Raw genomic sequence first — 14,790 nt, forward strand, 5'->3', positions numbered from 1 at the left:
ATACTTTTGCATTAAAAGCAAACATACCATTCCTGTGAGAGGTGCTGGAGTTGTATCAGTATAGAAGTATGTCGTTCCACCCACTGTTTCCTTCTGGATCACCTGGCCAGTAGATGGAGGCTGGGAGACAGCATTAGCAACAGAAGCAGAGGCACTAGTAGGCACCATATAGTTTGCTGGGTTAGGAGTATGACTTCTTCGTCGAGGAGCAGGAGATGTATGAGGAGTTATTTTGGGGGAATGAAGAGGAGAAGATCCTGCTGACAGTGACATTCCTTAGAGAAACACAAGGAGATATTCTTGATCAAATCTCTGTCATTGCTACTAACTTCACTACACTCAGTTCAGAATTAAATATTACTCTGAGCAGGTGAGAGGTTTAAGGATTGGTACATCTTTATGAAGAATTAAGTGTAAAACCATAAGAGCAAGACTGGAACAGCTACATTTTCCTGAAAAAAATTTACGTTCAGAGAGAAAAGGGTTAAGGACTTGGGACCTACACACGAAGAACTGGAAAAACATAGTAGAAAGGGAGGAGATGAACCAAATTAATGCTTTGTCTGGAAGAAGAGAGTTTATTAAACTGCACAGAGAAAATATTAACAACTGCCTGATAAATGAATGTTTACGTAACAGTTACAAGAACAGTCATGAAGTTTGCCAAGCTCTAATTCATTTAACCTTACACGTGTTCATCTTACTAGAAGTAACTCCACAATTATGAATGCCTATTAATAGAGTTAGTACAGCATACAAATAAGCAATAAACCACTTCCAATAATTTCAGGGGAGAAATCACCTATTTTCCTGTCATTATCAAATAAAAAAAATACCCTCCAGAAGATCTATTTGTTATGTAAGGATAGATAACTTTTCAGAATATGAGATCTGCTGGGTATTCCTACAATTTTGTTTAAAGTGATTTTACTGATCGCTGTTTACACTAAGCTTAACAGAATACTGGCAATACAACTTTAGAAGCCTAGCTTCTAAACATAGTGCATTAGTAAGGGGAAAAACAAGGGCAACTTGTACCACACACATGCTTTTTAGTTACCAAAAACTGATTTAGTTATTTCATTCAAGAGTTATTGTATGCAAAATACTCAGACACGCCTATTTATAAAATTTTAGGTATCAAAAAGCCTTTCAGGGTGCTGCTGAGGAAGAGAGATAACCCTTCAGAAAACTTGTAGTATTTCTGGTAGAAGATACTAGTTATCTAGGTGTTCCCATCAAAACAAAGACAGCACTTTTGAAATCTGATGTTGCTCAGTTCAAATTAGAAGGTACTTTCTCTACCTTAAAAGACAGAAATATATTAGTAATTAAATTCTTTTGAAAAGATGGAAGATACACAACTTGTATATTTAATCTCTATGTACAGCTGAGAATTCTCCTCTAATTAAAAAAAAGTCAGTAATTTCTCAGATATTTGCTTAAATTACTTCTATTTATTAGCTCTGCTTTGTCTTCTTAAGCTGATATACAACTTAAGTTGATATAGAACTTGAAAAGTTGACACATATGCACCATCAGTAATGTGTATGAGTTCTCATATTCATGTCTCACCACTACAACAGATCTCTCCCCAACATTTTTTTTATTATTATTTTTAAACACAAACTATAAAGGCAAATAACAATTTTGCTATTAATAATTCAATCAGTACTTGGGGGAGATAATCTGAAACCATGTTATTTCTCATTGTATTAGCAGAATATTTGTGACCTTATCTCCAATCATTTCGCTAGTATCTCAAAAACTAGTAAACCAGAACAATTACTTCTTTGATTAAGCATTTCTGATGAAATAAGATTTTTCATGTAAATCATATGAAAATCTGAGATCTTTCTCCTTAGCTGGGTCTCCTTAGTAATTTATTCTTAAGAAAATACAAAATAGCAGCTCTTAAAGATACAATTTCAAACATTTTTCACTGTAAGAGTTTAAAAATTTATTCCTGCCAAATAATAGTTACAAATCTAAATCTTTAATGTCTTTGAGTATTAATGTGGGAGTGAAATAAAAGAAAGATGATCAGTTACACAAGTCCTTTTCAATGCCCTTTTAACTTCATTCATGTCTGATTTTGAAAGGACCTTGAGAGTTCAATGAAAATAGTCTGTCAGGCAAAACATATGGGCTTCTCATTTGCCAATATACATAATCAGTTCAAGATATGAAAGAAATTTGACTAGAGTTTATTTTCATACTACTAGAACACTATATTATGCATTACAAGAAATTTGCTGCTAGCACTGCGGTGGGTTCTGGCAGACAGAGGCAACAAATACCCAAGGTGATAGATTCTTTTGAGATCTGCATTAAATCCTGCAGAGTCTGGACTTTTAATTATTAATACTTAAAGTCATACGTAAAAGAAAAAAATAAGCTCTATGTCAGTTCCATTATGTAACTATGTAAGTAAAAAATAACTTAGATGCACAAACTCAAGCAGATCTCACCAACTTCATTAGGATTTTAATCAGTTAAAATCTTACTAATATTAATATTTAACCACAGTAAAATAGGATGAGATAGCAGAACTCAAGCCAAACAGCTGCAATAGGCAGCAAATGGAAATTACTTCAAGAAAAAATGAAGGAAAGTGGCTGCTATATAAAGGTGAACGTGGTATTCCTACTGACTCACATGAAGGAAAAAGACAGCAATGAGCCTATGATGGGGTAACAGTGTGGTGAACGTGGAGCACAGCTCACAGAATTTGACCAACTGTTTTCAACACTGCAATTTTATGTAAACATTTATTCACATGAGGACATAAGAAAAAAATGGGGATTGAATCTAGCTACAATTACATTTCTACTTACAATTGTATTTTATGTAAGTACACCAGTTGGTACAGTTACATAAAATACAATTGTAAGGTGCTTCAAATTGTCCTTCTTGAGAGCTCTCTTTTCTAGTAGATGACACTCAATTTCTTGTATTGGTGAATTCTAACGAAGAAGTCAAATACTACCTTGAAAGGTAAGTTACAAGAGAAAGCTTTTTTTGCTTCATGGTTATTCACACCAAAAAAAGTCATCATACCAACATGTAAACGGTAGCAGGCTTTCAAGCTTTTTTGCAATATTCACTGCAACAGTGCAGGTTACCTACACGCACCTGGAGCCCTTGCTGCTATACTCATTTTACAGAGGAAGATATTATATTATCCCGTCCTATTGTTACATTTTCTCTTCTTGCATTGTTGTTTTTTTGTTTGTTTGTTTTCTGAAGTTTCATTGCGACTGACAAAACAGAAGCGCTAGACTTTGAAATTCATTTGAGACACTGCCCAAAGATTTCACAAGGTGTACATTTTTAATAAATGTATTGCATGCTACAAAGCCTTAAGTTAAATGCCAAGTTATATTTTGAATTTGATAATTCTACAGATAAGCAGCATGAAAGAAAAGACATCAAGCTTGAATTCTCCTTAAGGACTCAGTGTCTAAAGTTTTTAGAATCACTGAAAGTTTACCATGAAGCAGGATTTCATTCAGCTCATGTGTATGGAAATCAGCTAGCCTACAACTAGCACTTCAAAAGAGAGTAATCCAACATATATATATTTCAAACCTTTAAAACCTTTTAAATATGTATGTTTTTAAACCTTTGTCTACAAATTTACTCAACTACAACCATATCCCTATACAACTAAGGATGTTAAAACAGAGGTCAGAAATCAAATGCCTAATACTATCATGATTATGTTCTGTACTTTAGAGACACTCTACATTACTAGGTACACTGAGAAATGACAAACTGAGCTTAATAGTTCAAGGCTATTTTAAGGATCTCTTGAAAGCAGTATGTTTAAATTCAGTAAAAATTGTTTTCTAACAGATCATTAGCATTGTAGCTGTGTATTTTCAAGGTAATTAAATCTACTTAATTCCATAAAAAATTATAGTCATAAATTCCTCCTCAATTTATTAAAGATAATTTTACAGTCTCTCTGCCTTCCTTGTATTATTTTGCTAGGACTGTGGAACCTTCTCAGCAGCATGGCTGTGCTGTACTTGGTATGGGAGGTCACAGCAGGCTCTGTGCCTCCTGGCTCCTAAGCCTGCAGATTCAGATTGCTAGAATCAAGACTGGAATCAAGATCTAGGCACACGCACGGTATTAACATCTGGCAGGTGTACACAGCTGCTATCAGGATCTATGCATTCTGTATAGGCTCAGATTCTGTCTTTAACTAAATACAGAAGCTCTAGAATCAGCAATTTGCTGTAACTTACACCAATGACAAAGCCATCACCCTTTAGCTATAAGCTAGCTTAAAGAAAACCAAACCAGACAAACACTTTCTCTTTTGGGGGCTATACATCTAATCTCTTTCAAGGTTAACTTGGCAGCGATGTCTTATCACTTTCATGACAGCCATTAATTTCCTTGATATGCTTTGTTGCCATGCTTTAATGGTGCTATTATTATGGAACTACTACAGAGAACTGGGTAGGATAAGTCTTCAACAGACTATTTGAAGACTAAATTTCCCACGCAAATGCTAAACAGAAAGTACTTACTAGCATGGGAACAGAAGGAGAGGGAATAAGGCAGTATATCCAGGGGAGCTTAAGAAAAGACCACTTGGAAAGGATGAAGGAGATCTGCTCAGAACTCTGATACCAGTTTTCTCCAACTGTTTAAATGGTATTTTATCTCATTGTTTTAATATTTTATTAAAAGCTATGGAGATGAAGATTGACTCTGTGTAGAGATTATGCTAGAAAGCACTTATCTAAGTAGATACGTGAAAAAGTAGCTTTTTTCCATGCTGTATCCTAATGGAAGTGTCAGGTATGGATACGAGCTACCCATCATGACAGGTTAGGTTTCAGTTGTCTGTTCTACTTTCTGCAGTATTGTTGACAAGACGGATGCAAAAAATATTTTCCAGGGACACTCAATTTTGTGACCAGTTACTTATGAAATACTAGATGTCAAAAATGTTTTTGATTTACACCTACCTTTGAGGAGATCTCAGAAATTGGATATGTAAGAGAACTTACTATTTTCCATCCTCAAGAGGGAAATCAAAGGATTGTTCTCTATTTTGCAATGGTTGAACTGAAGTATGGATCTTTTAAAGAATTATTCCTCCTACGTTTCCTTGTTTAATATGAAATATTAATTTCCAGTATTCTGTAAACTAATGTAAGTAATCTTAATCTTATGCTAATGTTTAAATCATCAACACCTTCCTGAAAGCTGTTCTACTGGAGAATAAGTCTCCTTCCAGTTAAATGGTGCATACCTTTATTTAAAGGAAAACTCTTGTAAACTCTTTACATTAATAAGCAAAAGCAAATTCAAATGAAACCAATAACAGACCTCCAACAACCATTTTAATGACAATTTCTGAACACATTTAATTCTTTATTCTGACATCCAGTATAACCCAGATGGCAAAGTTTCCCCACACAAATACTGATTTTGTACTTAAGAGTCTAGTCCTCTACAAAGAGCAGCTCCTAAGTCACCTTGAGGTAGCAGAAGGTTTTTGCGGTTGTATACTACTGGCAGCTAAGCCACTTAAAAACAAGTATCTGTGGGTATTATTTACACTGCATACTTCGGTTCAGAAAACTCCACACTCAGTGTAGAGAAAGAAGCTTCTAGAGCAATTCAAAGCACCCAACTCAGCTTTGAACTGATATTCTCTATAACTACACAGAAAGAGCAAGAAAACAAGCTAGTCTTGCCTGAAGTTAGCACTTATGAAGACTCCCCCATCCCTCTTCTCCTAAACAAACAATAGTATTTGAATCTAGATAGGTCTCAGCAATGGCATCTGTATTTTTCAGACCTCTAGTTGTTGTAAGAACTTCTTTCATCAACATTGTTACTTATCCTTTCAAGTATTACTTACAGATAGTAAAGAAATTGGACTTTGAAGGATCCCTCTGAGATCCCACTGGACACTTTCCAAAAGTAGATCATTTTACTGTATTCTATTTAATCCTTTATATACTTTTCAATCCAGGTGACAAGGCTGAGAGGCATATAAACACAACAGTTTTCCAATAAGACTGTACAGCACAATATAGGATAAATCAGACAGTACCGCATTATGTTCATTCGGTCAGCAGAAGCACCAATCACTTTCCTAGCCTGTTCTGATCGTTATACCACCTCACTAGCTAAGTGCTGGCTCCTTTCATATTGGCACTGATTTTTATTGCTGCTATCAGGAAAGCCTGAAGTTCTGTTGAACAGACAGTAATTGCCAGTACTGCTTTTAAGAAACACTAAACATTTACATTATTTGCCCTTTTGTCTTTTGGCAGCTACCTAATGCTGCTTGTTCCTGAGATAGATTGCCACAGGTTTAAGTACATACAGAAATTTGCTAAAGAATCTGGGATGGGTAACATCCAGATCTGCTCATCTTTTTACCTTGAAACTACTCCATTTTTCTACAAATTAACTGTTTAAAGATAAGAAGTTCAGAAGATGTATGAACAGCTTGAACTTAAAGTTTAAAAAATCTTGTCAGTCTGAACTCTCTGACTGCATAGAACACATTTAGATAAGAGCTTTAAACGTGGGAAATAACCTGATGTTGATCTTAGAAGTGAAACTACATGATATGACAAATACACTAACAGTTAATGGCTACTTTTAGGATAAGCTTATGTTCTCCTTTTTGTTACTGATCAAAAATTTAAGCCCTCATATACACTATATGCTGTGGCTGAACAGATTTTACAGCCTGCAGTGTGACTTCCATTATACTAAGAAATAAACTCCAAGTTACATCTCTTTTATACGTTTGAAGATTTCCTCAAAATTAAGAGCTAAAGTAGGAGGTGACTAGACTTATACGCAGTAAACCTTATTATAAGCTGTACAGGGGTATGTTTGGCATAATTATAAATTCAAAGAATCAACTTTACCACAAGTCATTACTCTCAACTTACCTGGTGCTAGCCCAGCAGTAGCAGGACTTCCCATGGAGGGGTGAGAGAACAAGGCTTGAGAGAAGGCAGACATACTTGACTGGGATACATTACTCAGCCTGGAGGTTGATCCTCCTTTAGGAATAAACTCACTTGCAGTAGGGTTTGGTGTCTGTTTAAAAACAAACGTAAATTAAATGTTTATTTTAAATGTGAAGAGATGGACAATGCCTATTTGGTAGAAAATACATCCTAGGCAAGCCTACCAAGAGCAAGGGATATTTAAGTTACGTACAGCTTGCTGACAAGAACAGCAGATACAGGAAGCTGATCTGCATGAACAATTTTAAATATTTTTCTGCCTTAGATGTGATGTAGTGCTAGCGAGCTTTCCATATGAAGGGCTGAGGTATGAGTTCATATAAAAACTTTGCAAAAGGCTTTCCATAAGCATTATATTACAGAAGTTGGAGAACAGACTTGACAATGAGAAAGCCTTGCCACTGCTGCACAGACTGTTCTTATGTGACTTTGGAGAATTCATCGCAAACTAAGGAGCAGTTTCAAATTAAAGCAATAACAATTATGTTCCTTTTCTGTCAAATTAACTTGTTTTAATGATATATTCCATTTTATCCTTTAATAACGACTTCAAATTTGGTATAACAGAAAGAAATAGCATTAAAGTGACTGCCAAACATTTAATATTTACTGATCATAAAACGTATAACCAACTTTCAATTTTTTCTTAAAATCTGTGCTTTTGGGGGGGGGAAGAAGGGGGATAGGAGTTTCAGAAGACAGAGGAAGAAAAGAAATTAAGACAAAAAAAAACAATTATTATATGAGCACGCTGAAGTGTTTGAAGATTATTATGTATTAGTTGTCAAAAGTTTGGTTTATGAAGTCTAAAAAAAAGAATAAAATGAGAAGATAATAACAACTTGCAATAAATAAAGGATACTGTGAAGATAATCCATAATGGCTTTCCAAAGCAAATTATATTGGATCACTTTGGTTTTAGGCAGGTTTAAAACAACTAAATATTTCAATGGTTAGTTAACTTACATTTTCACCGATGTGAACAAAGTGACAGAGAAGTTAGTGTCAGGTTAGAAAAGAAGTGTGATTATGAAACACTAAATTAGTGCAGAAGAGTATTTGAAAAGTATTCTTTTTTGTGCTTTTTTTAAAACACCTTTATTTGGACAGGTCAGCCAAATATCATAGTATTGATGCATTTCAAAGCACTGGAAAAGAAAGAGGATTCTGAAAGCTGTAAACTTAGAGGATGCTCAGGTTTAAAAGCAAGTAGTAAGAATATTCCACCTTCGATCACACAACCACTAACCACCTTATTATGTCACACATTTGTCATTCCATATGTGCATGTGTCTGAATACTAAAGAACAGCCATAACCAATTATGCAGACTAGTGAATTAAAACACTTAGGACTTACATGGGTAAAAAGTTCATAGGAATCTTAAAATTCTTCAATCCCACTTAGTAAAGGAAAGCTTGCTAAGGTATACGCTAATGCAGCAAAACAAATGGTAAATTGCGTTATACAGACTAAATTAGTAACTGATGTCTAAACTCAAACGATAATATTCTGGACTTATCTGAATGTTAGGTACAGGAATAACTAAAAGAATGATGTTTCTCTAGATAAAACTTGGCATGCAACAAGTTAACTAATTCTGCACTGGAGTTGACAGAAGTGGTAGAGAGCTGAGTAGAATTTGTCCAGGTAGCGACAGCTGAAAATTCATCAGACAAAACAACTGGGACAGCAAGGGACAGAATTTGTAGCACCTTACTAAAAAGGCATTTCAAACAACTTTGAAACTCAAGATTGTTTATTTATTTATTTGCTGTTAAGACTAGCCCTGGCACATCCACAGATCTACCACATCTAAAAATCTTGTCAACTAGGCAACAAAGACAGGAGATGGGAAAAAATTCAGAATATGTAAATGGAGAGAAGACACCTTCTAGAAGATATCCTCAGCCTTGAAAAGAGCAACTTAGAGAGTTCCTAAAGTCCCATCCACACCATTCTGGTTAAACTTTTATTACTTTCACCAATTTATTCAATTGGTGCCTACAGAATGAGACTTCTTTGTTTTAAATGCATTCAACAAGTGCTCATAGACACTTGCAGTTTTGGTCTCTAAAACAGTTACTTACATATTCATCATTTTACAATGAAACTACTTGAGAACTCTACTTTAACTGGTAGATGGTTTAGTTTATCCAAGTGGAAGGGAAACCTAGGAATCTGCTAGAGCAGGCCAGATTATGCTGTAGAATTAAACAGAGTGGCCCAAAAGCCTGATGGAAATTCAGTTTTCATTCAACGTTTAGGTGTCACAATTTAGGGTAAGAATCAAAGCCTAATAATGCTGAGATGTTCCTATACAACTACTTATATAAAATGCTCTCACTGAAAACAGGTTTGAATTGTGAAGCTACAACCTTCAGTATAAAGGCCTGTTTTACTTCTGAGGTTACAAACATGAAGTTGTAACCCAAGACTTTCCTCATTGCTCAAAAAATTACAACTGGAACCAAACTTAAATAAAAGAACTTTCCACATTCAAGCTGTTTTCTAGGTGCAGAAAAAATATCTGAGCTTCAGAGTCACCATCCAAACCAAACTTATCAAGCTAATACAACAAAATTTTAAGAATTTGTGATGAAAAATAGTTAATACTTTGTCAGAAGATTTGAAGCTTAAGCCCCAGGCCATGTTTAAATACATGTTATATGTATTTGAAGCTGCATTTCTTACATTTCCAGAAGCATACAAGTTTTCACCTGAACTAAGCCACTTTTTCTGCACTTTGTTTCCAACAAACAGAGCTATAGATTCAAACACATCTATAGATTCCTCATATCTGGAATAAGTGCCCAGTTATGACAGATTCAACTTAGTCATTATTTCCCGATCTTAAGGTAGCTTCTTCACACTAGACTGGGCTTAAAACTTAAAAGTCTGAGTAAACCAGGATTGGTTAAAAAATAAGTAAATAAATAAAAAGGAGAAAATGGGTATTGATGACTTAAATACTGAGAGTAATTAAAAGAAAGCAGATGGAAGAAAAACTTAGAGATCATGTAATGAATTAAGTAATAAGGTGACATTAAAAACAAAAGGGAATGCACTTCCTGAAAACCAAACAAAAAAAGCAGCTAGCACTGTTTGCACTATGCAACAGACCATATCTTCCAGTTTCAAGTGTCCTATAGAGAGGCACATACAAATTGATTTCAAAACTAACACCAATTAATACATTTCTATAAAAGAGATAAAAGAGAAACAAGTACAGCTCTGTTAGCTATGTTCAATTTTTCTAAAAACTACCAAAATAAAGTAACTACCAACTCATATGTCCACTAAAGTTGCCAGCATTCATTTTTTCTTTCAGCCTGGCCAGTTTAAATCTCATCCTGCTTATCTAATAAATTTATAAAAATATTGTCAAACTAAAGCGGGAACATATCTTCCACAGGCATTATCTGAATTAATACCTGCATCACACGTTCTTACCAGAATGATTCTGTGAGAAAATTTCACCAAAAACGTACTACTTTCAGATTTATGTCTATGCTCTTTCAAAAAGATAAGAGCCTCCTTTTAGTCAGTTTTGTGAAGAAACTTCCAAAGAGACCACAAAATGGAGGCCATCCAACTCCGTATAAAAAAGTTCTATACTTCAGTATGCAAGAGAGCACAAAATGTTATAAAACACTTACAAAAAGTCCAAATTAAGTCTGAATTTAGTCATGATGCAATTAGTAAAGATGGAACCACAAGAGGAGTAAGGTGGGAAAGACTATAAAATAATTAATTTGCATCACCATCCAGCACAGAGTTTAATCTGTCTGGTGGCTAATATGTTTTAAACACTTAAGACGACTGAAATATGGTGGTGGGGGAAAGAAACAGACTTTCTGTCAGTATTACAGAACAAAAATTCAAGATTCCTTATAGGAAATTGAAAGTAAAAATAAAGACGGCACTGAAAGCTGAGGGTAGAGGATCAGGTATCTCAGCTGCGTGCCATTGCTGACAGAACTGCACAGCAGCATGCACCTTCACTGTATGTTGCAGTTGTATACATGAAGTTTTCTGTAGTCTAGAAGATGACAATTCCCATTTCATCAACAAATTTCAATGCAGTTCTTCTATGCATACGTCAATGATAAACTCCTAAGTCTCTAGTACATGAATTCACAAATTAATCTGCAAATTGCCTTGAAGTACAGAGGTACCCTGTAACGGGGGAGGAAACCAAGACAAAGACTATGCAGCCTTTTAAAGGTCATGCAGGGAGCGCACAGAAGTACTGGAAACTGCCCTTCTCTCTCATTTCCAGTTGAATGCCTCACAACAGAGCTGTACAGCAGTGGCAGAGCCGCAGCCTCCATTTCTGTGGCTGTAACACTACTCGGTTATTTCCGGTTACACACTACCAAAGGCCAGCTACCTAAAGCAAAAAGTAGGCAAATTTCATTTTTATTTCAGAAGAACGTGCTAATGTACTTACCATACTAAAAACTGGAAACAAGCCTTTTTGTCCTCTTTTTATGTTGTCCTTCACCTCCAAATTCATGCTGATCTGTTCTGACATCCCGAATTGCATAGTCCTGTAATGGTTACAGAAAGCCACCACTAAACTGTACCCAAGCTACGAGCAGGGCAGTTCTCTGCCAGTCTACTATTTGGCATAGCTTTCAGAATGTCTTATTAATTCAAAAACATGCAAGAGCTTTTGTTTTTTTTTTGTTTGTTTTTAAAATGGATAGATATGCCATAGAAGGAGCTTCACTTTACATAGAGAGCATCGTGGCAATCCCTCCGTCTCCAGAAGGATTCCTTGATGACTGTGACATCAGAGAAGGACACATTCTGGGATGTCAGAGCAGCCCATCAGACACTGGAGGTTACCAAGGACTCCAACACAAATCTCCTTCCCTCCCACTACTGAATTTGTGCAACATGCTTCCTTATTGTAGTTGCTGTCACAAGTCATTACATTACCCACACAATAAGCTCTAGAAGTTCAAGGCCAGGCTGGATGGGGCTTTGAGCAACCTGGTCTAGTGGGAGGTGTCCCTGCCCATGGCAGGGGGTTGGAACTGGGTGGGCTTTAAGGTCCCTTCCAACCCAAACCATTCTGTGGTTCTACAGTAAATTTCATTTCACCAGCATTACTAGCTATATTCCGACATTGCTCTTTCAGAAAAATTAGAGAGAGTTTCATTTAAACACACTAAAATGTCTTAGCTTAAGCGCAGACAAAAGTTATTTGCTCCACTTTTTGTTAGCAAAATACTTCAAAGTATTGTTAAAACTATAAAGTTTAAGTCCATGTTTCTGATGGCAAATATTTGAAGAAAAATCATTTCTAAGATTTTACTTTTTAATTCAAGAAGCCAAAAAAAATTGCTGTTCATTGTGCTTATAAACTGATCCATATAACAAAAAAATCATACCCATTCCTACTATCCTATATATACTTTGATATTATAATACGTATCCCATGGCACGGTAGTAACACAGAACATTTCCTAACACAGGGCAGGACATAACACTGAAGAATAAACTTGGCTTTGTGCTTCTGCTTTTTATGGCACAACCTTGAATGCTGTGTGTCCACTGTGTGGACTCCAGTTTCAAGGACTGGGTCATGCTTACGTGACTAAAATAAGTAGGTTTGGATTATAAATCCATAGCAATGCACACAACTATAACATTTTACAATGCATCTTGCAAACTGCCTTGTTGTGTAGAACAGCCATTTTTCTGATAAAAATCTTTACACCTTTCAAAATAGCAGTTAACACTGCACCATGAAATAGGGTCTTTCCACACCTTAAATCACACATTTGGAAGAGGGGATGTCCAAATAGGCACAAGAGCTTCAACATTTGCACAGCACTAGAAGCTTTCAGCAATTCTGAGACGTATGTCTGCTTCTCATCTTCAAACAAATGAAAAAAGATGCCCTCAAACAGATGTGCCTTTATCACAATTTAACCTGTCTACTTATCATTGCTTAGCACTCATCATCAGCCTGGATTTAGTTTGCATTACCTACATTCGCATCTGCAAAAAACAGCCTGTCTTCCAAAATACCGGAGACCTATGCTATCTGTGGATTCATGTCCAAAAGTAGAAAAAAAAAGTCGATCTGAAATCTCAATATGAAACTACTTTTTTTAAATGTAGTTTCATGTAGCAAGCTCCTCTAATAACCACAGCCATCTTTTGTACTTTTACAATCAACATTTCCAATTTTTAAAGTTCTTGAGCTTTGTTTTAGCAGTGACTTCAAAACTGTTCACATGAATACAAAGAGTTGCAAGGATCTGAGTAATGTCAAGACAAAATTCAGTCTCTTATCTATGCAGAGCTTTATATATCCTCATTCTCATGAGGATATAGCCTGTTTTCATACCCTTCTCCATTCACTCTTGTCAAACTCCACTATTACTGTGCTATCCCTTCCCTGTCTTCTCGAACTATTTCCTATGGCTGGAACTTCCTTCTCTTCTTATTTCTACCAGATATGCATATACATTTTCAAGTCCCACACCTCCATGGTAAACTACGTAATTGCACTTTATAATACAAAATTCTATATTGTACATAGATTAACTCATTTATATAGTAGGGACTTGCACAATAAGGGAGCTTGGAATTGCACCAATGCCACTAACCAAAGAAAGCTTAGGGACTTTGAGCTTTGTAGGACGCAGATACCGAAGACAACTGTTCCTGGCCAGAAGCTCCCAATCTCTGACTACTGGTTCTCCAGCCTCCAGAAAAAAACAAAGTAGTTCCACTTTATTGTTATGCAGAATAGATCGATGACAAACCTTGACATTACACAGAACAACAAGAGAAAACAATGGAGAAAAAAAGGGGGCTTTTCCTGCTCCTTAAAAGCCCACTTGAAATTCAAAAACTGATTTTTCTCTTTTCAGAGCAACTGCCTGCTAATTAGTGTTTGCACTCCCCATTAGATAAACATGGTTAATTCAATCTGTCAATCTTCTCTCACTTGAGAAAAGCAGTGCTTCGCTGGCTCCAACCACTCTTCTGCAACCTTGCCTGGTCCGTCTACTGATGTTTCCTTAAGACTTCGTCTTTTTCTGCTAGTGGCTTCTCTGATTCGCCATCAGCAAAAGATGCAAGACTTACGCCCAAGCAACTATGCAATATTATCACTTTGCATGCAACATGCTGCCCATGACTCCTAATTTCAGCAATGTAAAGATGTCCAAACATTAAGTAAAGCAAAACTAGTATTGGTATTGCAGGGCTCTAATATCCGCTTCATGTTTGCCCTTCTGTCATGTTGAAAGTTCAGCGACACTAAAGAAATTTAAGAGGCCACAGACTCTAGCTATAAGCAAGTCTATTGTTGATTTACCCATTTCTATCACTTAAACACAAAAAAGAAAATCCTCGCAAAGACTGAAGTCTTTGAAGAACTTAAGTTCTTTCTCTGAAGAATCAAAAGCACCACTTACATGCAAAATAGTAATAGCAGCAGCGTTGTAGTTATGACAACTACAATAATTTTCATCTAAACCCTTTCTAAACCCTGACATCAAGCAGATTCTTCCCAGACAAGAATCATCCTCCATTATCATGCTAAGGAGAGCCTGCTACTTCAGAATCAGATATGCTCAAATCCAGCTCTTGAAGAGACAAAGTCAGGAATAAAGAAAGTAACACAAAAGTTTTCAGCACAAGTTGAGAAATGTAAGCTATCCTAACATGAAACTTAAGAACTTATACTTTCTGTTCATAGTGGTTACATTCCGCACTGCAGGATTTTATTTTTTTTTTTT

General features: G+C 35.8%; 1 protein-coding gene across 3 annotated transcripts in view; it reads right to left on the reverse strand.

The window, feature by feature from the left end:
• Positions 1–14,790, reverse strand: part of PAN3 (poly(A) specific ribonuclease subunit PAN3) — an 80,472-nt gene that overhangs the window by 29,139 nt on the left and 36,543 nt on the right. For all 3 annotated transcript variants that reach the window (XM_035542575.2, XM_035542574.2, XM_035542576.2), the window contains exons 8-9: positions 6,942–7,092; positions 28–275 (exon numbers count right to left, since the gene is read on the reverse strand). In XM_035542575.2, the coding sequence (XP_035398468.1) occupies positions 28–275; positions 6,942–7,092 (399 nt within the window). The remainder of the gene's footprint in view (positions 1–27; positions 276–6,941; positions 7,093–14,790) is intronic.

The sequence above is a fragment of the Cygnus atratus genome, chromosome 1, assembly GCF_013377495.2.
Source record: "Cygnus atratus isolate AKBS03 ecotype Queensland, Australia chromosome 1, CAtr_DNAZoo_HiC_assembly, whole genome shotgun sequence".
Lineage (NCBI taxonomy): Eukaryota > Metazoa > Chordata > Aves > Anseriformes > Anatidae > Cygnus > Cygnus atratus.